General features: G+C 45.4%; 1 protein-coding gene across 5 annotated transcripts in view; it reads left to right on the top strand.

Moving 5' to 3' along the window:
* The window catches only part of ENTPD1 (ectonucleoside triphosphate diphosphohydrolase 1), a 62,459-nt gene extending 36,547 nt beyond the window's left edge, over positions 1 to 25,912 (top strand). For 3 of the 5 annotated variants that reach the window (XM_064144642.1, XM_064144641.1, XM_064144643.1), the window contains 9 exons: positions 11,360 to 11,487; positions 11,890 to 12,007; positions 13,807 to 13,957; positions 16,795 to 16,954; positions 17,548 to 17,784; positions 18,278 to 18,538; positions 20,702 to 20,821; positions 20,993 to 21,130; positions 21,264 to 25,912. In XM_064144642.1, coding sequence (XP_064000712.1) covers positions 11,360 to 11,487; positions 11,890 to 12,007; positions 13,807 to 13,957; positions 16,795 to 16,954; positions 17,548 to 17,784; positions 18,278 to 18,538; positions 20,702 to 20,821; positions 20,993 to 21,130; positions 21,264 to 21,470 — 1,520 coding nt within the window. In that variant the 3' untranslated portion in view covers positions 21,471 to 25,912. Of the gene's footprint in view, positions 1 to 1,179; positions 1,249 to 11,359; positions 11,488 to 11,889; positions 12,008 to 13,806; positions 13,958 to 16,794; positions 16,955 to 17,547; positions 17,785 to 18,277; positions 18,539 to 20,701; positions 20,822 to 20,992; positions 21,131 to 21,263 lie in introns of those variants that run through there. The other 2 variants (XR_010302536.1, XM_064144644.1) reach the window with 2 other exon arrangements.
* Positions 25,913 to 26,431: the final 519 nt, after the last annotated feature.

Raw genomic sequence — 26,431 nt, 5'->3', positions numbered from 1 at the left:
CCAGATTATAAATGGATTTTAAAGTGAAGACTCACACATCTGCTTTGAGGAGACAGCTCCACACATTTCTCTTTACACAGTTACCGTACAGCTCCTACTTCTCCTTCAGCCTGTTAGCCCTCATTTCCCTGCTTTACCACTGTTTCATTGAGTTCCCATCTCTTTGTGATCAAATTCTGCTTGCAGCTAGTGTTACTGCCCTTCGGAATATCTGAAGTTCGAGTTATCTCCTGTTTGTCTTTTCCCAAGTTTTATTGTTTCCTGTGTAGGATGGTGGTTTCCATAGATACCTTGGATATTATTTAACTATCTTTCCTGGATGTGTAGCTCCTTTCAGTGAGTTACAGTGCAATTTGCCACTTCTGCTTGAGGCCTTTGCTCCTTCATCCAGATCAGTGCTATACTGAGTATTTTAATGTTGTTTTAACAGAATAGGTTGCCTTATGCTCTTACATGGCTTTCAATCCACATCCTATCCCAGCCAGTTTTAAATTAAAAACAAACCAAAATCCAAAACAACACTTCACTGCATGTCTGTTTAAGGGGTTTTATTGCTGATAATTGTTGGAAACTTTAGCTCAGGTTTTCTCTGCTATGGGTAACTGTTAAACAGAACAGTGTTTTGTTTTTTTGTTCTACTTTCCCCCTTGAGAAATGTTATCAAAGGAAAAAGTCTGGCAAAGTATTCAGGATTGGTTTGGCCCTGTCTGAGAGGTCAGTTAGCACTGACTGGTATTGTTTGAGAGAGCTCTCATAAGTTTTCTCTCTTTATCCTGTTTCTACCTCGTCCCACGAGAAAGCATATGCCCTGGATTGCAGAAGGAGATGCTAATGTGAGTCACTGCTTCATATTTAGTGGTGAGATTGTAGACCACTCAGTCTTCCCAAACCCTAGCAGAAACCATGAAAACTCTGGATGCAGCATAAGTTAGCTTTTCCTTCTTCAGGGCTATTCTGCCCTTATCAGGCTATTTACTGTGTAACTGGGCCTGTTCTGCTGACCTAACATCACAAGAAGTGATGCCAGGGCAGCTCCTGGCCACACTTGAGCAACTACAAAGGAGTCTATTAGAGTCACAAGTTTTCTCTTTAGCTGATTTGTTTTCTTTCTCGCTCCTTTGTCCAAAAGCTGTTAATAAATAACCTTTCAATGCCCCTGCTCCTGCAGGAGACACAGGAAAGGACGCTCTTGCCCATGGGAACTTGCTGCAAGCGCTACGACTGGGCTGGGGATCCTGTGGCTGGCAGGTGGGTTCTGGTTTGACCTTAGGACCACTGACCTCCTGTAACCAGCAGGAGAAATGATCTCAAAGAGATTGGCAAATGCAGGAGTGTCAGGGAAGCAGCAGACCTGTAGCTGTTTTTGCATGGGCTGAAGGGCTGTACTTACCTTCCCAGGGCCAGCTGGTGAGTCTTTGCTGTGCTGTAAATCTGTCTCCTTTGCTCGAGTGGCTATGTCACAAGCTTGTTGCTGCTTCAGCTGAGGTAACCTCTGTTTTGTTGGCTTTTGGCAGTGGAGTGCTGACTTCTCTGTCCAAGCAAGCATCTTTGAACATACAGACTAGAGCATGAAGCAGAAAGCTGGAGGCAAGTGTTCTGGGAAAGCCTGGGAATTCCCTGCTCACCCTTTCTTGCTGGGAACAGAAAGTGGCTCATGCTCTTACTCCTCCAGGGGAGATGCAGTGAGAAGTCAGAGGTATAGTACGCACTTTCTGGGCTCAGACTTTGCAGATGTGTGAGGACTGATCGATCACCCAGAAATCATGGTGGTTTAATGCCTCCCAGCAGCCCCTTGCACATAGTGCACACAGACCTCAGGCACTTGTCAGAAGAATGGGCTGCTGTGACCAAGCCTGGTCCATGTTACTACTGTGTGTCCATGCCCATTATTCCAAATATTTTGTGTTTGTATTTTGAAATATTTGAGGCAAGGACTCTGGGGGGAGTTAGGGCTGGGGAGTAATGAATACGTACAAGTTGAAGGCCAAACCCTGTTTTGATTAGAAATTATTTCCTTTCCTGAGTCTATTTCTCCCCAGGATTCATGGCATGTCCCAGTAATAAGTAATCTGAATTGTGGAGACTAATAACATCCTGTGCCAGCCCATTCATCCAGCAAAACTTCTTTGCTGTTTTGTTTCATGTCTACCTTAGGCTCCAGCCCTTGCAAAATGCTCTCTGGCCACAAAAAACCTTACTTTTCATTACTTTTGCAACCTCTAAGAAGTATTTCTTCTTACACTCTGGCACTCTGGTGAGGCCTGTGTCCTGAAACAGGCTTTGGTCCTGTGTGATTCCCATCAATTGTCCTGAAAAATACCACAGGGTAATTTGTTTCCTGCTGTTCAAAATGGAAATTGTAGCAGCAGTGTGATACTCATGCCAAATATCATGAGCCGAATTCTCCTCATGGTTTGTGGGAATCCTAGTTATTAAAGCTGACCTCTGAGAAATCAGTATATTTTTCCACAAAGCTGAGGCAGTGGATGCACTCCCCAGCAGGAGACACAGACTGTCCTGGCTGTTTTCTGTCCTGTGTGCTGCAGTGAGGAACTGAGATAGCAGTGCTGACAGCTGGAGGTATGGAGGCAAATCTGGAAGTAACTAGTGAGCTATCTTTTTTGTGTGTGCAAGCTTCAACCTTCACTTACTGAAAGAAGGCAGCAGGTATCTTGCCCTGCCTGGATAGCAAGAGGCCTCTAGCTTCATCTGCTAGAATGTGCCTATTTTTCTCTGCTGCAAATGGGCACTGTGCATGTTAAGGGAAATAAAACTCACTGGGTGTCTTGCAGGATTGAGATATGATCCTTTTAAAGAGCAAACACCTGTGCTGGAAATCTTGCTTGCAAGGAGTCCTGCAATCCAGGTATGGGCAATATCCCATGCACAGGTGGTCACTGGAATGGTCTCCAGCATACCTACTTGGATGAGAGGCTGCTGGGGAATGGGTGTTGTGTGTCCCTCCACATACATGGCTTTACCATCCAAGGGCTTTGCCAGTGGCTCTGCTGATGCTGTACTGGCCTGGAACAGTGTTTGTGCTTCTGCATCCAGTCTCCAATGGTTTTAAGTCCTGAGTGGGAAGTTCTCAAGAGAAAAGCTTGTTGCTTTGCTGTGCAGAAATACTCAGGGAGCTCAGATTCTTGCTGTCTGCAGCATCATGGGCAGCTGCTGTGTGCTGACATGTGGTACTTCAGGAAACTGCATTGTTTTTGGAAGCTGGAGAAATGAGCCCTTGAAAGTGGTAGTGCTGCTCAACACACAAGGGGATCTCAGGAATCTGTGACTCATAGAACCATAGAGGTGGTGGAATCAGAGAAAAACATCCTTGAGATGTGGTGAGAGGCTTAGCAGCCACAGCCTCTTCAAGGCAGAAGAGGCTTTCAGTGGAGAAAGCACACAGAGAAACTGGTGGCTACTGGGAAGGCATATTTTGACAGTAAGTGCCAGGTGCAAAACACGCTGTGGGTGGCAAGGAGCTTGAATGTGTTTTTGGTCATTCCCTCTGCCAGAACCCCCTACCGGGGGTAGCAGTCCATACAGTGCTCAGCACTTGGTATTTCTGAACTTGCTAAACCCAGCGCAGGTCCTGAAGTGTGGGAATGGTTGTTCTCAAGACTATTTCCTCTCTTTTGCTGTGACAGATTTTACATCCTCCTGGTGCAGGTAGCTGATGGGGCAGAGGGGATGGGTGGGCTCTACTGGGTTGGTGGTGTGACTCACACATCACCAATCTTCCTACTAAAGTGGAGGCCCTGCTGCTTTTAACAGTAACAACAGTAATTAAGTAGTTGTACACAAATAGCTGCCTGGGGCTGACCTGGGAACACCAAATCAAAGCAGGTGAAGGTTAGTGCCCATTACCAGACAGGACGTCAGAGAGAGAGGACATGACTGTCTATATAGGGATGAGGAAAGCTGATAGCATGGTAGATTTTAGTGAATGTTAGGTTAATTCCTCAAGACTGAGGGTGACCATCTTATCATTTTCAAGGCAGTACTTCCAGCACAAGGACAATGTACATTGGCCTCAATCTCAACAAAGAAAGGAGCACTGCTGTGAGAATTAGAAATTATTATACAAGTAACGTGCACTTATTCTGTGTCAACAAATAACATCTAGCAGCTCTTAAAAGAAGTGATTTCCCAAATTTTAAAGTACTTCAGCTGAATCAGTGGAGCATTTACAACAGCCAAATGGGAGTGCTAATCGGAAGCAGTCTATTCACTTCTTATTCTACTCTCCAAAAGCTTTGATCTGACAGTTCAATGTTATGCTAATTTGAAAAATAATAAAATCTCTAAAAGATGCATATTTTAGGGAGAAAAAGGAAACTGCAATTAATGTAGATTTAAAGTTGGAAAGTGTAGGAAATTGTCAAAAAAAAAAAAAACCACAAAAATTAAGGGAGAGCAGAGACTTTAGGGATATTGAGAATAAGAGGAAGCCTAGCAGCACCCATAGCATATTACAAGTCGACATATTAGAAGTATCAATAATAAGAAAACTGAAAAGGTATCAGTGCTTGATGCTCCTTCATTCCCCAAATGAAAACAAATGTCTTCTCACCGTGTGATAGCCAGGCATATTCAAGCAATAACTTAGGTGATAAGCTGGGGGGCAAGCCACCTCAGCTCACTGGATGTCTTCTGATGAAACTTCAAGCTTTATAGGTAGTAGCAATAAATCTTCTCCAATTCAAATACAGCTTTGAAGGGCAAGGAGAAAATTACTGCCAGACACGGTCTGGAAGGAGACTGATGTAACTGATAACAGTTGTTTCTTCTGATCTGGAAACCTCTTTGATGTATGAATCCTAAAGAAATTAGTTAGTACAAATTGCCTACAGGCTTAGAAACCAGTAAACATCATATAAATGTGAAAATTAACTGTCTAGAGGTCATTGTGTCCGTAGTATCCTGCTACTTGTTGGTTGTATTTGAGAATGTTGAGTATCTTCGACTGACTGCTGAGATCTAAGCCAGAAGAATATCTCCCCTATATAACTCCCAGGCAGCAGGAAAGCTTTGGTGGGGATGGTGTGTAATAACAGGGAGACTGAGTATGAAACAGGGGTGGAAGGCAGTGTAGGTGCCTTACAAAGCAGCCAAGGAAGCTGAGCAGCACCTTCAGCACTGCTGGGAGCTCTGGGAAGATCTCTAACAGAGGAATTCACTTTGTGCACAGGGTGAATGGAGGATTTGTTGGCAGGGTGGTCCAGGTCACAGGGGTTCCTTCCTGAAGCCTTCAAACATTACCCCTGCAGCAGTAAACCCATGCTGCAGGGCCAGCAGTGAGCAGGGCCGTGGGACTGCCTGGAGCACAAAGCTCCTCTGTGCCGCTGCCGCCTGTGTGGGTGACTGCGGAAGGAAGAGAAGGGCTCTGTGTGCTGCCTGCTCCTTTGTGTCCGGCTTTTGCTGTTGCCGCTGCTCGGCTTTTGCAGCCTTTAGCACCCACCAGCTCTCCAGCATTGCCATGAGCTTTTCTTTTTCCAGGAAAACAGAGCTCCTCCAACATGTTGTGTGCAGTTGGTCATGTCCCGGCCACAAGTCTAAAAGCAGCAAAGGGATGAGGTGCTCCCACCCCAGCAGTGGTGAATGGCATATCATAGAATCATAACATCATTTAGGAAGTTAAAGACTTTTAAGATCGTCAAGCCCAACAATTAACACTGCCAAGTCCACTGCTAAACCATATCCCTAAGTACGATGTTTAAATGTCTTTTAAATGCCTCCAGGGATGGTGATTCAACAGCTTCCCTGGGCAGCCAGTGCTAGTGCCTCACAACCCCGTCAGTGAAGAAAGATTTCCTAAACCTCCCCTGGTGAAACCTGAGGCCGTTTTCTCTTGTCCTGTCACTTGTCAGGTGGTAAAACAGGCCAACACAGGATCACAGAACGTTAGAAGTTGGAGGGGACCATCAGAGATCATTGAGTCCAACCCCCCTGCTAAAGCAGGATCCCCCAGGGTAGTTCGCACATGAATGTACCCAAGTGGGTTTTGAAAGTATTCAGAGAGGGAGACTTCACAGCCTCTCTGGGCAGCCTCTTTCAGTGCTCCATCACCCTCGCTGTGAAGAAGTTTCTCCTCACATTTCTATCCATTGTTCCTTGTCTCATTACTGTGCACCACTGGAAAAAGACTGGCCCCATCCACTTGACACTCACTCATCAGATATTTATAAACATTGATGAGATCTCCTCTCAGTCTGCCTTCATAAGGGTGATGCTCAAGTCCCCCCAGTCATCCTCATGGCTCTCCACTGGACTCTCTTCAGCAGATCCCCTCCCCCCGCCCCAGCTACAACCTCACCACAAAATACAGCAGGATGATTCCTGTGGCTGAATTCTGTCTGAATGCAAACTGGAGCCTTGTTGAGGGAAGGAGGGAACAGGTTTATTCAAACACATCTACATCCCACAAAGAGAGCACGTGCATTGCATTGGTCTTTGCTAAGTGTGCCTTGTAATTGCATTGCCCTCTTTTTGCAAACTCCCTGCCTTCTGAACTGAGGAGGCAGAGCTGGGAGCCCAGCTACAACAGTGCTGGCAGATAGACACTTTGTTTGTTTGTAGGCAGCTAACATGTCTCCCTCCCTGCCTTTAATTTCTAAACCAAACAACCCAATTCCTTCAGTCTTTCCTCAAAAGTCAAGTTTTTAGACCTCTGATCTTCTTGTCCCCTTCTGGAGTTTCTTCAGGTGGTCTACATCTTTCCTGAAAGACAGTGTCCAAAAGGGGACATAGAACTTCATAAGAGTCATTACCAGCGTTACATAGAAGAAAGGGTTTCTGCAAACTGCTGTAGCTGCAAGAGTATTTTCTCTGGAAGTGCTACTTAACTGATCACACCATGCAGGCTTTGAGCAATGGCCATTTTCTCAATGTTGTCTTTTCTCTTATCCTTACTCAAGTGAGTTGGATGCTTTCCCCAGGCTCTCCCCTATCTATCAGAATTATTTTTAATTCCAACCCTCTGTGTCAGTGTGCTTGTGCTCCCAACTTGGTGTTATCACAGCTACAGGCATGCTTTTCACTCCATCTTCCAGCTCAGGCTAGGTTCAAGCACTCTCAACCAGTCTGCATAGCCTAGATCCATAGGAGTCTGCCGCGGTTTGAGCCATGCAGGGCTGTGTGATTTCAAAGTATCAAATGTCTCTGAAAGACTGCATCCAAAACAAACATACTACATTGTTTGGATTAGCAGTTTCACTGACATTTCAGCGTTTGTACTTCAGCACTTATGACTATTTAATCTGGAAAAACATAATCCAATAAATCTGCATTTATAGTTGTATATAGCACTACAAGAGGAGACAGAGATCAGGCCATTAGTAAGGCCATATGAATAATTAACACTTGGAGCAGATCCTCTCACAGTGTTCCATGTAACAGCTGTAAGAAGTGATGTAAAATCCTGAGCTTGAACTATAGTTTTGACCTGTTCAGTGTCTTGCCCTCATATTTTGAAATAAAACCTCTTAAACCAAAGCAATTCACTTACTGTATATGTGCTTGTATGTATATTCTAGGATAAACCTGAGCCTCTTGCCAGCCTAAGAAAAGACTTTTCCAGTATGTTGGCCTGAAACAGATGGTTCACATTACTTTGCAGCAAAATCTTCCTAGGACAAGAGCATGTTTTGAATGAAAAAGGCAGATGAAGAATGACTAAGAAGTCAGATGGGGACAGAGAAAATTTCAGTGAAGGGTTGATAAATGAAGCAGTGTGGCTTTTCTTAGTGTTTATGGACATGGGTATCTGGTTGCAGTGAGTCTGGAAACAAGAATACCTTTTAGGTGATGTGCCTTAAAACCTGATGCAAGCTCAGCAACCTGTGTGTAGTTCAGACTGATAAATTTTGTGACTACCAAAAGTACATTTTCCCTCGGCAGGAGGATATGTGTCCCCACAAAGAACTGATGGCTCCTGCCATCACTGCCAGTGGAACTTTATGGACATGAATTCTTGCAATTAGTAAATTTGTGCAGATTGCATTGCCAGATCCTCTGCCTACTGGCCTCTGTGCTGACCTAGATGTTGTTTGTCTGCAAGACGACAGATGCTCCTTCTGCCCAAGCTACCCACCCTGCACCACAGAGCTGGTTGCAAGTGCTAAATGCATCCCGACTACTGAAGGATTCAGGAACTCTTCATCCATGGGCTCCTGTGCTCTTTAGGTTGGCAGTTGCTTTAAAAATATGATGGCATCTGACTAGTTTCAATCCATACTGTTACTGTTTTCTCAGTCCTCAAGGATGCCTGTGTCCATTTCTGGTGGGTCATAATTCAGTGGTGTCTCAGCACTGCACTGTGTCTTGCTGACACGGTTAGCCTCAGGAGCTCCACAGACTCTATTCCTATTTGCATGAGCATCTAGCAGCTCTCCCTCAAGGGCTGGACATGTACTTAGAAAAACAGTTACTGCAGAGACTCCCAACAGCTGTGAGTTCTGTGGTCTTTTTGAATAAAGCTGTATAAAATGCATTCATGCTTCCTACTGTCTGGTATGTGCACTAGACTATTTTTTTAAGCTGCATTCTTGGAGATATTGGCACGCATACTATGCCTCTATCAAGCACTCGTAAATTGTGAGCATAACAAGCTTCCCAATTTCAGTTAGCCTCAGCAGATTTACAAATGAGCACAATGAGTGTAGAGTTCCAGGTCAGCATTAGGTTTCCAATGGACCTGCCTGCCAGACCTTCAAAACAAGTTCTCTTGGCACTTTTGGGTTCCATTTTCTCTAGGTAGGTGGGAAGACATTGTTTGTCTAGAGTTACAGATTTTCAGAGGTGTGATGCTTTTTTTCACTTAGGCTAGCTTCTGAAAATAGGTTTGGGGGCAGTTTTAAGGTTGTCTAACACTTTGTATAGTTCTGGTGCTTGGGACCCAGCTTTCATGTGAAACCAGAATGGTTAGGAGATGACTCTATTCAGAACTTGAATTATTTTCATGTTTAGTTCTGTGACATGGAGTACCAGATGGATTTTGAACATTGACTCAGTATTGCCTGAGGTCTGCAGAATGACCTATGGAATTCCAGTGCTGACATGTCAATGGAGGGCAGGTTGAATCAGCTTACCTTCTTGGAGCATGAAGATAGTTCATCAAGTTCCATACATGAGATATTGTCACTGTGCAGGACCTGTAATGTACTTCTAAACCTCTCCTAGAATATTTTTCTATGGTGAGAACTAGCTCTGTGAGAACTCAGATAATGAAAGTGTACAACCCAAATGTGTGGATTTGGGGTTGTAGAAGGAGCAGGTTTGTCCCCTAGAGTGCCAAAGCTATTCATTAGTTGTATGTGGAATTTATACCTAGATTATAAATCTGGAAAATATTTTTGCTGATACCCATTCCACAGCTTCATGTTGTAAGATGATGTTTTATTAAACAATACCAAAACTGGCTTGTGAAATTAAATTCCACTATGGGATATACATGGGAGAGTCCAAAGCAGGAAAAATATAAAGGACAGCATCATGCTGCCCTACCTTTTGATTTGGCATCTCTCATAGCCCCCAAATTCATGCACGTATTTTGAATCTTTCATGTGTGTGCTTGGGGAGGAAGGCATAAATGGGTACAAAAATAATCTCCGAAGTTGAGACTCAAAAGATGTGTATGAGGCAGAGAAAAATATTTCTACAATAAGTTGTATTGCATTTTAAAAACTGCTTTGTGTTTATGGAGCACCTATCACCAAAACAGGAGTCTGAGGGTAGACCTCATTGCCCTCTGTAACTCCCTGAATGAGGTTGAAGTGAGGTGAGGCTTGGTCCCTTCTCCCTAGTATCAGGTGACAGAACAAGAGGAAATTGAAATAGCCTGAAATTGTGCCAGGGGACCATTAGATTGGAGACTGGGAAAAAGATTATTGAGTACAAGAGTGGTCAGGGATGGGAACAGGCTGCCCAGGGAGGTGGTGAAAGCTCTGTCCCTGGAGGTGTTCAAGAAATGTGTGGCCATGGCACCTGGGGACATGGCTTAGTGGCCATGGTGATGTTGGCTTGGTGGTTGGACTGGATGTTCTTTGAGGTTTTTTTCAACCAAGGCAATTCTATGTTTCTGTGATCTCCAGATGTTGTAGAAAAGTGAAATGACTCCAAGGTGGTGAATGTTATGAGGCAGGAAGGAAATGGCTAAAATTCGTATCAGGAGAATCAAGTAAAGAGGATTCATTGCAGGCCAGGTTGGATGAGGCTTTGAGCATTGGAGTCTAGTTGAGAGGCATCCCTGCCTATGGCAGGGAGGTTGGAGTAGATCAGGGGTCCTCAAACTTTGTAAACAGGGGGCCAGTTCACTGTCCCTCAGACACTGTCAGGGGCTGGACTATAGTTTGGTTCCAGCCCAGTCCCGGCAGGTGCTTGGGGCCATTGAGCGGATTAAGTGGCAGGAAATGGCTGATTGGTTTTCCCCCCCAACACCCACCAAATGCAGAGCTACAGTGTTGGGCATAGTAATGTTAAATGTAGTGATTCTATGGAAATGTCTGAATTTGGTACACTGAAGCACAAGATCAAAGTGCCTCTGAAAGAAATGTGGTTTGTAAAACAAGAGGCTTCAAGTCTAATCTAATTGCTTATGGCCTTCACAGCTTGGTACAACTTGGTGCCTGTTTTCTTACCTAAATGCCATAACTGTCTCCTTAGGATTAAGTTAATAAATCCTCTGAAGGACTAAGATAATATAGCTTTGCTAAGAAAAGTTACTGTGTCTTGTTAGAAGATAAGAAATAGGTAACTAATGCATCCTAGCAATTAGTGTGTAATCCTAACGCAGTCCTAATGCAAATATATGTAACCAGTTAGACTCTAACATGATTTGTAACCCTGTTATGTAGCCTTCGCTCTGTGGTAAAGGGTTGGACTTGATGATCTGTGAGGTCTCTTCCAACCTTGATGATACTGTGAAAGTATATAAGCCCATGTTTGGAATGCAATAAATCAATTTGGATTGGTTTGCATCAAGCTTGCTTCTCCCTGTCTCTTCTTCTGATACTCATGGTATTGAGCCTTGTGGCACTACACAGGTTGGTGTTTGCCCCATACAGATGCTTTTGCTATGTGATTGCTCAGTCACCTGCAGGTATCTTAAGGACAGGCAAACCATAAGGTATATCTTAATGTCCTCCTTCATCAGCACCTGGCACAGACCAGGAGATCACATCTGCAGGACACTGGGGCAGAGCTCTACCTCTAAGAAGTCCTGCATGAGAAGATGGAAAAGGAGATGGGAGCAGGGATGAATAGATGCTTCATAGGAACTGCAGGAACAGACCTGAAGACTTTTGGGATCTGAAGTAAGATGTGCTACTGGGATACTAACATTCTTTTTCTGCTCTGTTCACAGATACTAAACCAAAGATGTCCTGGACAAGAAAGATCCTACTCATCCTGGGATTCCTCTCTACTTTGGCTGTAATTGCTTTAATTGCTGTAGCAGTGACCCAAAACAAGCCCCTTCCGAAGAACATTAAGGTATTACAAGCTGGGACTCTTACAGGAAAACAAGTCAAGCTGGGGGGTTAGGTGTTCATAGTGCTGAAGGACACCTCACTGCCCCTGCTGGGCCTGGCTAGCCACTCTTTCTGTCTCTCTGCATCCCAACTTCTCAATTTTACATCTTCATGGTAAAAACAGGTATGGCTTCACAGGAAGCCATCTCCTAAGTAATCCTTCCCAATTTCGCTGCTTCTCTGCTCTTGCATCCTTTGATGCAAACTTTGCACTGAAGCACTACTGACAGAAGTCATGACATGGCATAGTCCTGCGGCTTCCAGAGAGGCTGTTCATTTCTGGTTCCCCCCACATATGGAGGCCAGCGCACACTGTGTCTGGTTTGGTGCCTCAGGTGCAATGATGGCTCTGTTTTGCCTACAGTATGGGATTGTGCTGGATGCAGGGTCATCCCACACCAACCTGTATGTGTACGAGTGGCCAGCAGAGAAGGAGAACGACACTGGGGTGGTGCAGCAGGTGGAGGTGTGTAAAGTTGAAGGTAAGAGGAGAAAATGAAGCCGTGCAAGGGGCACAGGATGAAGGAGAGATAATGCAAGCCAAGGGTGGGGGAGGATAAAACTGGAGTGTTGTGGTTTAACGAGTGGACAGATTGAGCTACTGCTCCAAAAGGGCCAAAAGAATAATGCTCACATGCAAGAGACTGGAGAATTGGACAGTTTAAATGGGGAAGCAACTCACAAGCTGCAGTGTTACAGTTCTACATAATGGTGAGCATAGCAATGCATATAAAATACACTAATTCATACTCAGCTTCGGCTCAGTCCTGCCACCTGGGCTTACAACAATCTCCCTAGGCCAGAACCTTCCAAAGCCTTCCCCCAACCAAGCCTCAATTCCACAGGCCTCAAATGCCTTCCCCCCCCAATCTCTCCATGCCTCCCTACCCAAGCCCAAATGACACAGTAAAAATTAGCTCTGCCAAGGCCCAGCCAGGCTGAGAGCCTTCCTCATGCCAGAATCCGAGATAAGGAAGCCTGTGCCACCAGGGAGGGAAATGGGGAGGAGAAGAGAAGGTACTGACTTCACAGTCGGATTTATGGGATGCAGGACTGTGAGAAGAAAAACAAAGATTACACTTTCCAATACGCCTCCCAGACCTCTCTAGCTTCTGGAGGTCGTCAGCTTTGTGCTTCTTAAAGGCAACATAGGCTCAAACTGCCACGTGGAGGAAGAGGCCAATAGTGAAAACAGCATTACACCACCTGTGAGCTAATGCATACCCCACTGCTTCCCACGGGGGCTGTGTGTGCCTGACCTCCCTGGGAAGACAGCTAGATCATCTTTTTCCTTTGGCTTTAGGATGCTTGGAAGCAAGTGCTTTTTGAAAATAACTATGCCCAGAAATATACTTCAAACACCTGCATGCACCCTCGCTGAAGTGCCAGTGAATGTCAGGCAGTGAGGGGAAGGGCATGGTTTGCTCACTCGGCTTGCAGGCCACCATTGCTCATCTTAGGCATATCGAGGTTCATTTTTTGTTCTATTTAATTGCTATGTAGATATTGCATGATTTAGGAAGGCATAGATAAAGCCAAGGATGCATATAACAAAAAACAGAGTAAACCATTGTGGATGCCTGGGCTCCTGGGGAGGAGAGGTGTTGTCAGTGCCCAGCTGGGGTCTTTTCAAGCCTGTTCACAGCACAGGGGAGAGCCACACCACATTATTGTGCTGCTGTGATAGCTGCTCGGTGCTGCAGCACACCTCACCACAAGCTGCACGCTGAGCACACTGCAACCTGGGGCAAACACAGGCTTCACTGCTGCCCGTGTAGGCACTGGTCCTGGGGCAGCCCATTCACCAGGAGATGTATGGCAAGGAGAGACAGTGAATTTTTCCTTTAAGTTAGCATGAAAGAGCATAGCTACAATAAACTCATTGCTGTAGTGCAAGCATGCAATACACAAACAAATGACAGCATCTTCCCCCAGAGGACCCAGCACAGTGAAGGATCAGGCATTTTCAGGCACAGATCCAGGGTACACCCAGGCAGAAGCAGAGATGTGCCTACAGATATCCAGGACATACTAAGCAAATGATCTGTATCACTGCAGCACTCATTGGTAGTCCAGCCTGCATCACACAGAGTGGATGGCAGAAGCTGGGACCTGTGCCCCTGCATACATCCTGCTTAGTGGTGCTGTAGAATTTCTAAAACTCCTCAGAAATGAGGTGACTGAATCTGATGTTGCTGCTTGTGGTAGCAATAAAGTTTAATGATAGTACTCTGAGGTTACACTTGGGGTTTGAACAATGAAGTGTCCTCATTTCTTGCAGGCCCTGGGATCTCAGGTTACTCCCACGCCACAGAGAAGGCAGGTCCCTCTCTGGCACAGTGCCTACGACAAGCAGAAGAGGTGATTCCCTCACAGCAGCACCAAGAGACACCTGTCTACCTCGGAGCAACTGCTGGCATGCGGCTTCTCAGGTACTGCTTGTCCCCTCTTCCTGCAGTACTGTGCCCGAGACCACCATGGACAACCAGTAGGGGCCTCTTGAGTCAAGTCCTTGGAAATGCCAGCTCACAATCTGTTCGGATACCACCTTCTGCTACCAGCCTCTCTGAGCCTCAAGGCTTTCCCCCTGCTTGCCCACCAGGTCCATTTCTACTCACTGCAAACTTCAGACATCCCAGCACAGAGACACCAGGGTAGTAGTGCCCAAGCTGATGCTCAGAAGATTCTCAGACATCCCCCAAATCAAAGGGATTCTCAGATGTTCCCCTAGTCTTGTATCAGACCTGACCCAGCATTTTTGAGCCCAACCATGCTGTAACTCCCCACATACCTAGATTCAGCCTAAGACCATCAGAGCTGAAGTAACTTTATCAATATAACTTGCTTTAATTCTGTTTTGTGATTTTTGTGGGGGGTGCCCCAGGCCTCTTGCCTGACTGGGACAGGGAGCTGATGTATTGCCTGGGAAATCTCCCTGAGGATACCAGAAGGTATGGATTTCTTGGCAATGGCAAATAGTGAGGGGGACCAGGGCATGTGCTTCAGGAAAACACAGGCTCTCTGGTCTCTGCTCCAGGTACCACGGTCAGCTGCAGGTGGCATCTGTGCTGCTAAAGTGTGACAGAGAGGACCATGGCCAGTTAGAGTTGGATGTACTCATATGACATCTGTTGCAGTTAATGCTAAGTGGTTATTGGTGGCTAGAGAGAGGCAAGGAAGGGGAGGTGGAGGCACTGCCCTCTATGTTGGGAAATAGATACAGTGTGAAGAACTGTCTTTGAAAACTGCCATGAACATGTCAAAAGCTTATGGATAAGAATTAAAGACAAAGGCAACAAAGGGAACCTTGTGGTCAGTGCTTACTATGGGCCATCTGATCAAGGAGAGCGCACTGATGAAGCCTTCCTACTCCAGCCAGAAGAGGCTTCATGCTTGCAGGCTCTTGTCCTTCTGGGGGACTTCAGCTACCCTGACACCTGCTGGCAAGATAACATGGCAAGATGCAGGCAACCACGGAGACTCCTGTGGTGTCTCGATGATAACTTCCTGAGACAGATTAATAGATAGTCCTACCCAAAGGAATGCAATGCTGGACCTGATGGTCACAAATGCAAATGAGAATGGAGGACACAAAGAAAAGGCTGAGGTACTCAATAACATTTTTGCCTCAGTCTTCACTGGCAATATTGCTCAGTCTGTTCCAGGTTGATGGACTGCTAGGTGCAGACCACTGTAAGGGAAGATCAAATTCAGAACCACCTGAGGAATCTCAACATACATAAATCTATGGGACCTGATGAGATGCATCCCAGAGTTCTGAAGGTGTTGGCTGATGTAGTTGCAAAGCCATTCTCCATAATACTAGAAAAGTCCTGGCACACAGCTGAAGTCCCTGGAAACTGGAAGAAAGGGAAGGCCCTGGAAATTACTGATGTGTTAGCCTCACCTTTGTGCCTGGGAAGATCAAGGAACAGATCCTCTTGGAAGCTATACTGGACAGGAAGGTGATTCAAGACAGCCAGTATGACTTCACCAAGTCCTGCCTGACCAATCTAGTGGCTTTCTATGATGGTGTTATTGTATCAGTGGCCATATGTGTGAACTTGCGTAAAGCTTTTGACCCAGTCCCCCACAACATCCTTCTCTCCAAGCTGGAGAGATGTGGATTTGATAGGTGGACTGTCCAGTGAATAACAAATTGATTGAATGACTGCATACAAAGGGTAGTGGTCAACAGCTTGATGTCCAGATGGAGATGGGTGACAGATGGTGTCCCTCAAGTGTCAGTGCTGGGACCAGTGCTGTTCAGTATTCTCATCAGTGACATAGAGAGTGAGATTGAGTGCATGCCTAGCAAATTTGCATATGATACCTAGATGAGTGGTGTGGTTGACAAGACTGAAGGATGTGGTGCCATCCAGATGGACCTGGACAGGCTGTAGAGGTGAGCTGAGAAGAATGTCAAGAGGTTCAATAAGGCAAAGTGCAAGGTCCTGCATCTAGATCAGGGAAATCCTCAATATCAGTCCAGACTGGGGGGCAATGACATTGAGAGCAGCCCTGCAGAAAAGGTCTTGGGAGTACTGGTGGACAAGAAACTGGACATGAGCTAACAATGCTCACTTGCAGCCCAAAATGCAAATCTCATCCTGGGCTGCATCAAAAGAAGCGTGGCCAACAGGTCAAGAGAGGTGATTCTGCCACCCTATTCTGCTCTGGTGAGACCTCGCTTGAAGTTGTGGGTCCAGCTCTCAGGCCCCCAACACAAGAGAGACATGGACCTAATGGAGCAGATCCAGAGGAGGGCCATAAAGGTCATCAGAGCACCTCCGCTATGAAGGCAGGCTGAAAGAATTTGGGCTGGAGAAGAGAAGGCTCCAGATAGACCTTATGGCTGCATTTCAATATCTGAAGGGGACCTACAGGAAAGCAGGGGAAGGACTGTTTAGAAGGGTTTTAAATTGAAGCAGGGTAGGTTTAGGTTGGACCTAAGGAGGAATTTCTTTACAATGAGAGTACTAAAATACTGGAATAGGTTGCCCAGGGATGTGGTTGAGGTCCCATCCCTGGAGACATTTAAGATCAGACTCAGTGTGACCCTGGGCAGCCTGATCTTGGAGGTCTCCCTGCTGACTGCAGGGACATTGGACAAGATTACCCTTGAGAGCTCGCTTCCTACCCAATGCAGTCTGTAAATCTGTGAATTAATGTGTGGTGGGGACTTGTGGCCTGACAACTTAGAATAAAGCCTGTCAGTTGCAGAAAGCTGTCAGCCAGAGTAACTTTATCCTTTCTTCCATTTATCCAGCTTGGAGAATAAAAGTGCAGCTGACAAAGTCTTGTCCTCAGTAGAGAAGACGCTACGCTCAGCTCCCTTCAACTTCCAGGGTGCCAGAATCATCAGTGGTCAGGAAGAAGGCGCCTATGGATGGATCACCATTAATTATCTGCTGGGCAATTTCAAGCAGGTACTGTATCAAAGGCAAGTCCCTATTTGAATCATCAGCTTGCAGGGCTTTGCAAGTCATGTCTTACAAGAGGGTGTCAGAGGCACTATCTTCCCTTGTTAGCCATTTACCGGAGACCAGGAAGCTGAGCATCTTGCTTCAGCAATTACCATTGAATACATCCTGATACCACTAAGTATCAGAATGTACCACTATAATCAGACTTAAAGCATTGAAATAAAACTTTGCTTGATCTAGAATATTTCTGTGCCTGCAAAGTTTGAGCAACTCTTTACTGTTGAGCTTATAAATAATCTGGGAGCTGAAACAGCAAATTGACTGGGTTTTTTATCATAATAATTGTATTAGTCTCCAAATTCTTAGTCTTCATGCAAATACTCAGACATTATCCATCTTCTGCTTTTCCATCTTTCTTGTATCTTGTTCCAGTTCTCGTAGTATGCCCTTCTCCAGATATTCCTGCCTTTCCCATGTTCAGTGCTTCTGCTTCTCTCTCCATAGGTCCTTCTCTTCTTCTTTCCCAAATAAACCTTCTCCATACCTGACATACCTGGTTTACTTCTTTCTTTTCCTTTTATTTTTCCTTCAAAAAGTCTGGCTGGACAAAATTTCTGCTTTCTCTGAAATTTGTCAGTGAGACTTCAGGAGCGCTAGACCTTGGAGGAGCCTCAACACAAATTACCTTTGTACCAAACGAACTCTCTCATGAGTCCCCAGAGAACCTGCTCTATTTCCGTCTCTACGGCAAGGATTACCAAGTATACACACACAGCTTTCTCTGCTATGGCAAGGACCAAGCTCTGCAACAGAAACTGGCCAGGGACCTACAGGCAAGTGGAGATCCTTCTGGCTTTGACATACTGGTACTGGAAAAGTTTATGGGTCCCATATAAATGTCTCATCCATTAGTCTGGATTTGGGAAATTCCATTATCTTCCATAAAGACTGGGAAGATGGCCAAAGAGATGACAGTCAGCATTTTCAACAGTACTACCAATTTGAGGTGCTTTGATTCTTGGACATGGGATAGCAGGTGTACTGTACTGAACTAGAGTACTGGGGGGAGGTGATGTCTCACCATGCCTCACAATCCCAGTGCAGATGAAAGCAATCTGCCTGAGATCCTACAGGGAGCCTGTGGCAATACCCACATCTCCCAGATCACAACCAATGCCTTAAACCATCCTCATGCCTTTTACACTAGGCATGTACCTTGGCCTGATGCACTGTGACAACTGCCCCTTGGCCGCCCTTCCTTATGACTATTTCCTAGGGTGTTACTGTGGAGTGAAGTGTAACATCTTGGGTTGAATTTGCTTGCAGACCATGGAGAACAGCACCCTCTTTGATCCATGTTTTCACGAAGGCTATCAGAGGACTATAAATCTAAGTGACCTCTTCAAGAACCCTTGTACATCAGACAAGAAAAAGCAATTCCCTTTCAGCCAACTGTTCATACAGGGAGAGGGGGATTATCAAAAGTGCCGGACAAACATCCAGAAACTCTTTAATAAAACCAGTTGTCCTCACTCCAGTTGCTCCTTCAATGGGATATACCTACCTCCACTACAAGGGGATTTTGGGGTAAGTCTTCACATTCTCCAACTCTCTGTAACCCAGAATATCACAACAGTAGAAACTTAAGTAATGCTAAGAGTGCATTCTCCATTACTAGGTCAGGAAATCCTTGACATTTTGATTATGCATCTACAAAAGCAGTGCTGCACATGCTGTAAAGACAGCACTTGTAATAGAGACCCTAGTGTGGTGGGTCAGGAAACTTCTCCTCCACTATTGAAATTTACCAGACTAGCTCAGATGGCTTGGAAGTAAGATGAAGCTCCACTTACAGCAAGGCAAATTTTATACACAATATATTTGCAAGTTGTGATAGTTTGGGTGTTCCTCACCCACACACACACACTTTGGAAATCACCCCGACTAGACTCAGATGGCTCTGGAAATATGAATGAAGCTTATTATTTACAGCTTAGCACAAGATAGAAGCAGATATTTACAGCATATACAGTTATATACAGAAGTATACAAGGTAAAAGGTAATACAGAAACACAACTCCCCTCCCAGAAACCTGAGTCCCCAGGAGGAGCTCCCAATTGCCCTTCCACCTTCTCCCTACCCCTTTCAAGCTTACCCCAGTCCCAAGGAAGAATGGAGGTTGGGCCAGAGGGTTAGGAAGCAAAGTGGATTAGTCAAAGAAACAGCAGAGAGGGGTGAGGTTAGAGATGCAGCTCAGCCAGTTCCCCAGCAGAAGTGCTGACTGTGTTTTCTGTGTTTTGACTCTTATTCTTATACATCTCATCAAGCCAATGAGTGAGGTAGACATCAGCCTTGTTTTCCTTCCACAGCCTGTAATCTAGTTCTTCTCACCAAAACATTCTTGCTAGGCTCAAACTAGCACACAAGTATTTACAATTATATACAAATCAGAAATACTACAGAAATCCAAACTCCATCCCAGACAAAGAAAAACTGCCCAGAAGGGGCTCAAAGCTACCCTCTCTTTCTCCCTCGACTTTCCCAGACAGACAAACAAAACAATCAGCAAAGTTTGTGTTGTTATGTGCTAGCTGAGATTAGCGGAGAAATAGTAGAGCAGAACAAAAAGGAAGCAAATAGATCCAGCTTCCCAGACCAGAGTAGGATAATTTGTTGATGTTTTGGCTTTTTATCCCTCTCAGCAAACCAACGAATGATATAGACTTCATCATCATTTTCTTTTCACAATCAATAACCTGATTTCTCTCATTAAAATATCCCAGTTAGCCTCAACCAGCACACCCAGTAAAACACTGGCCTACTAGTACTGCACTGTTCCCATTCTAACCCATCTGCTGTAGACATCTCCTTGGGGTGCTCCATTTACTGATTCATTTTTCAAGGAGTCCCTCCTGGAGGCCAGCACCAGAGGCAGGAGAGTCTGCTGTAGGCCTTGCATGACACACAGCTCCTGCAATCCTTATCTCTTAAGGTCAGTGTTTACACCAGGTACGAAATTCACCCAGGAGTATGTCACTGCCACCGAAACAAATCAGTCAGCTCACCTGTTCAACCCCATATGCAATGAGGAGACAAGGCATGCCTTGAACACACATCATGTGTAACAGCACACAGAACATTAGTCCTAGAGCTACAAGAGTTCAGTAAATGAGAGGTTTTCTGTGGAAATTGTTAATACTCTCTTGCCCTACTCATAAACTTTCCCCCACCTATCATCCATTGGCTGTGGTCAGAGATGAGCTTTCTGGACTTTAGATCCTGTGCTGGGGCCGTGTGCAGTCCTCCCAGACCATCACCTCTGCTGTTTGTGGTGATATTGGCTGCACACTCACCCCAGTGCAGTTGCTAAAATGGCATCAGAAGCAGCACTTGCCGTATGCTGCTGGCACCACTGCACAGAGCAGAGAGGTTTACTGAAGTTCTTCAGGACCTTTCAGGGTCCTTAGCTCTCATCAGCTCTGAGGAATGTGTGTCAAAATTCACCACTCTTCAAAATACAGCTACTTATGTGTGTGAGATGTTGCTTCTTTATCTGTAATTAAAATACAGCTACTTATGTGTGTGAGATGTTGCTTCTTTATCTGTAATTAAAATACAGCTACTTATGTGTGTGAGATGTTGCTTCTTATAGTTCTTTATCTATAATTAAAACTATTTGCATTTGTGTGATTTCTGCTGTCCTGCTCATTTTGAGGCCTAGGCAAGTTAAAATATTCTTTCTCCTTCAGGCTTTTTCTGCTTTCTACTTTGTGATGAACTTTTTGAACCTGACCAGTGAACAAAGCCCTGTTGCCCTGGACAAAGTGGCCAGCACCATTGAGAGCTTCTGTGCTCGGCCTTGGAATGAGGTGAGCAGTGCTTGGGACAGTGGATTAGGACTTCAGGGTGGCAAAAGCTGCTGATATTTTCCTGTAGGATAAATCCTTCCAAAGCAAGAGGGGGAAGAAGTGGACTCTTGGGCCCAAGGCATAGCAGTGAGAAGCTGTTTTTAACAGCTTGGTGACTTACTTTTTCTCTAGGTGAAGACAGTGTATCGCCATGTAAAAGAAAAGTACCTGAGCGAGTACTGCTTCTCTGGAGCCTACATCCTCTCTCTCCTGGAAAATGGCTACAAATTCACTGAAAAGAATTGGCAAAGCATCCACTTCCTTGGAAAGGTGTGTTTCATGGTAGGGAGTGCTCTACACCAGCACCTAACTGCAGCCTCTGCTGCACAGCCAGGCCCATTTTCCCCTGGGTGCCACTGCCCTTGCACCTGCCTGCACTGATTCTGCTCCTCTCCCATTTCAGATCGGCGGCAGTGATGCAGGCTGGACTCTGGGCTACATGCTGAACCTGACCAACATGATCCCCGCAGAGGAGCCTGCCGTGCCCCCTCTTTCCCACAGCAGCTACGTGGGGCTGATGGTGCTGTGCTCCCTCGTGCTGGTGGCTGTGCTCCTGTTCGCCTGGCTTCTCTTCCACAAGCCCAAGTGCCTGCAGAAGGGGATTGTTTAGGAAGAGCCTTGGGAGGAGAGGGGCCATGTCAGTCTGTCTGCTTAGGGCTAGGAGACCCCAGCAGAGCAGGCTGTACTGCAGAGTCCCTCTCGACTCTCACTGAACCTACTGACTGCATACAACAAGGGCATTTATTTCTTCTGACTCGTACTTGCACTGACAGACATCGGGGCATCAGGATCGCCACCGCTCTCTACCAAGGACAGAGAAGCAAATGTCCCCTCTTTGAGTGGGTCATACTTTCATTCAGTGAAACTTTGCTGCTTATTGTTTTTTTGCCTTGTGCACAAGAGATGTGCATGAAAAGTGGCAGCGATCTTAGGGAGCCAGTGCTCCTGCAAGGGTAATCTCAGGGTCACACATCCCACAGAGCTTTTTGGAACAATCACAAGGAGTTCCTACTCCTTCTTAGCTGAAGCTGTTCTTGAGAGCCCCTCCCGCAACAGCACACCCACATTTGCCTCCCTGTGCCCTGAGCCCTTGCAGTCCTACAGCTGGATATGGTCACCTGCACCTGGCTGACCTCCAAAGGCTAGCCAGGCTCCCAAGCACCACTCCGGAAAAAGAAGGGATGAGGATGAAGAAACTGAATGTGCTGGTGGCCATCGGCCCTTAACTGGGCTCTGGTGGCTGTCTGCTCCATTTGCAGGTGGCAAGAAGCCTCTTTCCCATGTCTTCCTGATGTTGTTGCTGGACCAAAGCTGGCTCACTGTTACACTGAGCCATTTCCAAGTCCCTAGGGTACATCTAGACAAAAGTTCCCAACCAGGCATTGCTGATTTTTGTAGGAAGAGTTCATACTGGGTGAGGATTCCTGACCAGTAGAGAGTGCTGATGCCTACAAGAACTCTGGTGTGACCAGCGTGCCTACAGGTATACACCCACTAAAGTAATCTAGTGTCACTGTGGTGACCACACAGTAGCCTCTGATCTAGGGAAAATGTTTATTAGGTCCTGTTCCTTTACAAGTAGACAGCTGGCAGCAGTTACCAACATCAGCATGCACAGATTGAAGCACTCTTTCCACCAGCAAAATCAGTGAAAATTTGCCTTGCCTTCCCTCATAGCTTAGGCTTATCCCATGACCATGAGCACTGAGGCTTGTGAGTGCACATACTGCAGCCCATCTTCTAGGACTAGGACACAACTAGGGCAATGCCACTTGTCAGGTTAATGAATCACTTTCTTCCATTTTCCATTCCTTGATCAAAAAAAAAAAAAAAAGTTAAGTCAGAAATTCATTTTTATTAAAAAACCACTTGGAAACCACTGGTGCCTGTTTACCTCCCTTGAAATCTTGGAAATCTCCTCTCCTAATGACCTGTAACTGCTGGAGGCCAAATGAAAGTAGATATTGTAGAGAGAAAGGCATGCAAACACACACCTTCACCTGTTTCCCCAAGCAAAGCTGTAAAAAGTGTGGAGGGGATCAGGATGTGCAACACCAATAAAGCCTTCTTTAGGCAAGCACAGACACAGAGCTCAGGGTGTTCATGCTGTTCCAGACTGTTTCTCCACACAGTGCAGGCTGGAAAATGTCCCCCAGTTATTTCTACTTCGTGCTTTTAAGTAGGATCTGTAACATATTGAAGGACCTAAAGGTAAGGGATAAAAATCTATCCTGTCTTGTAGCAAGATCCTTGAGCAGTTCATTGTTCTTCCAAAAATCTATGTCTTTTTTTGCTCTGAATTAGCTGACTTCATTTTCTGTTGGATCTTGTTCTGCCTGTTTCAGAAAGACTGAGTAACTCTCTACTATCAAAATTCTTCTTTCCCTTTTTGGTGCTTGCAAGTCATCATTGTATCACATTAAATAGACCGGTCTTTGATCTGTAAAGTGCTCCATGCTGACCTCACTTGTAGATCTTGACTCTACTTCCTTGAAATTTTTTACATCCTTTGAAATTTGGACACCAAAGTTTTCTGGAACAGGTGATAGTAGAGTCATTAATAGTGTATATAAAAGTAACACCCTCTGGGTTTTATTTATACTCTGTGTTCCTTGTTCATGTATCTCAGGACCAGGTCTGCTCACTTAAGAGAACGTTTTGAGACTATTTTGTCCAGTTGGACTACTGCAACTTGGCCTTTTCTTTTTTCCAGTTCCTGCATTCTAGAACAGCTGCTGTCTCACACCGTACATCATTGTCTCTTAACATGAACTGCTTTGCCTTTCATGTGGCTCCACCGAAACATGCAGTATTTAAACAATATTCCCCCAAGCAAGTGATGAAGATCAACCTGCAAATGACATTCCCCCACACTATCTGACCACTCACCAGGCTTTGGGGGTTTTTAATCTGCAAATACATTAATACACTGAAATTCATCTGGAGGTGGAGTATTCCATCTATTGTTTTTGTCAAAGATAGGTAGGTGAGAGATTAAGAGGAGTTTTTGGCCATGGCTGGAAGACATGCAGGAGAGGAGCATATGATCATTGCTGCTTCAGCTCCCCAGTCAGCCCCACTTCAACACAGCCACCTTCCTTGCACAGGGAGTCTTTGTAGCAGAGCAGGTTCCCCAGAGAAGAGTCCCACATGACCTAGTGCATCCTTTCCCCCCATTTAGAGCATGGAAACCTGCAGAATGGTAATTCCTCTCCTGAGATCCCCTCATGGATCTGGCAGCTGTTCAGTAGTAGCTGTGATGCTGGAACTGGCAGATACATTGGGGAGTTTCAGAAATTGACACAGAAACTTCACGCGGAAGCTGGTGTGGAGAGAAAGTATGTGCCAGACTGCTTTTCTGATTGCTGCTCAGAGTTTATGCCAAAGGAAAAGCTCAAATACAGAACCTGGAAAAGAACTTCAGAATGTTTTGTACCCTTATTGCAAGTTCCATAGTCTTAATATTGTTAGATCTTGATTCTAGAGTCAAGTGACCAGCTGGTATCTTCACTTATTCTCTCCTGACATCCTTCTCTTGTTTTTTTCCCCTGGATTTTATTATTTTCAAAGCTGCAAATGTGACCTGAGCGCAATCTAAAATCCCCAAGCTAAGATAAGTACAAAATACATTATGATATTTTTAAACCTTCTGACCTTCTGAGTCAAATCTCTCCAGAACTCGAATTTCAAAGGTGATACCAGATGTGCCATTTAAAAATCACTTGAGCTAGCTGAGGCTCTAAGAACTGGTTGATTAAAGGAATCCTAAAAGAGTGAGACCCTGGCATATCACTGGCTGTACTTGAACCTTCCCAGAACAGTATATTTTCTTTTCTTCTCCTTTCTCCTGCTATTGCAGGACTTTATCCAGGAGGCTACTCAAAATCCTTGGTTAAGGAGTTTACATTTAATGAGCATTCATTTCTTTGCTACTATGATGCATCTGACCCAGCTATATTCTGCTTAAATGTGTGTTTCAGAACTACCCAATGCTTATGTGAAGAACATTAACAGTAGTGGTCAGAACTGCCATATACACCAGTAGTACTATGGTGTCCTTGTTAATGCAGTTATCTGCCTCATGGATAATTATCTGTGCCTTATTTATAATGTGATAGCTTTTGGCTTTATTTTCCAGCCACTGGCTTCTGTACAGTTTTGCTCTTCTGATTTAAAGCATCTTTTAGCACCACACATCCTTGTCTTGCAGGTATTTGTTCACTGATCGGCTCTGCTGGGCTGCTGAAACTCCAGACCTTAGAGTCTCCTAGTTTTCCACGGGAAACCCTGAGACACACTGCAACAAAGTGGGATGACTGTCTCTGGCTTAGGTTCATGTGTTGAGCAGTTTGGGTTTGGGAAGGTTCATTGCAGGAGGATTTGATAGCTTTGCAGGGTGTGGAAGCAGTCAGTCTGGTCAATCTGGGACTGCTCACTTGCATGAGCTCTCATGTTCACCCAAGGGTCAGCTCTGAGACAAAACTATTGGTGAGGCCATGATCTTCGGGTGTCAGGAGACAAAGCCTCGATGTCTGCAGCATACTCACCTTTTGCAGAAAACAGCTAGTCCCCACCACGGGCTCTAAGGACTCTTTGTGCTTTTCCCCAGCACCACCTGCTCTCCTCTGCATGGGCTCCCTACAGCAAAGCGTGACAGAGCCTTCACTTGAAAGAAAGCTCTCAGAAGTGGGGCCATCACTGCCTGTGTGTTAAGAGGCTGATTTGCAGCACTGGTGCTGGCCAGGGCTCCCCAGCATCTTCATGAGCAGCTCTCAGCTAGACATATGCCCCTTCCTCATCTGTCCCAATTTTTCCCATGCTCTGTGTGCCATGTAGTACATGCAGGCTCTGTGGGGCTGCTGGCTGTGCCACAGGGCTCATCAGCCTGTTGAGAAGGGTCTGAGGGGAGATATGCAGAGGATAGCAGTCCCTTGCCACCAGGGCAATGCACTTTCTTTTTGTGGCTCAGCCCTAATGAAATGGATCTTTGTTCTGATGCACAAATCTCTGTATCCTTATTACAATAAAGACTTCCAAATTGATGCCAGAAAAGTTTCTGTGCTGTTTTCCGTATTATGAGAACTTGCCAATAGTGGAATGGATAGGATTTCCTCTCTTGCCGGCTCCCTGCTGTTATCCTGTGTTGGATCTGAAGTTCCCAGTGGATAGGAAGCATTCCCTCCTATCAAGGAAAAGCACTGTGGTCCTTCTCAGGCTTTGGACACCTTGCAGGGATGGCCTCACTCCTGGGAAAGTTGCTAGTGCCTAAACCACATCTGTCTTTGCTTTATCTTCACATTAATCTCCCCAAAGCAGCTTGTTCTACCCCACCACATGCCAGACAGATGCAGTCCTCTTCCTCTCCGAAACAGCACCACTGGCATATACTGGCACTACAATGCCCTCAAAACAGGTTAAGGCCAAGGTACTTGTGCCCCTCATTCACAAGGCCACATTCTCTACGTAGCCACAGCTGTAGCTCCACCAAGACAAACATACTTGTCACAGTCCATCATTTTTCTTTCAGCATACACAAATTTTCCAATCCTCCCTTGGTTGTAATACAGCCAG

This window comes from Pogoniulus pusillus, chromosome 6, assembly GCF_015220805.1.
Source record: "Pogoniulus pusillus isolate bPogPus1 chromosome 6, bPogPus1.pri, whole genome shotgun sequence".
NCBI lineage: Eukaryota > Metazoa > Chordata > Aves > Piciformes > Lybiidae > Pogoniulus > Pogoniulus pusillus.
The sequence above is the reverse complement of the archived record's forward strand: the minus strand, read 5'-3'. Positions and strand labels throughout refer to the sequence as shown.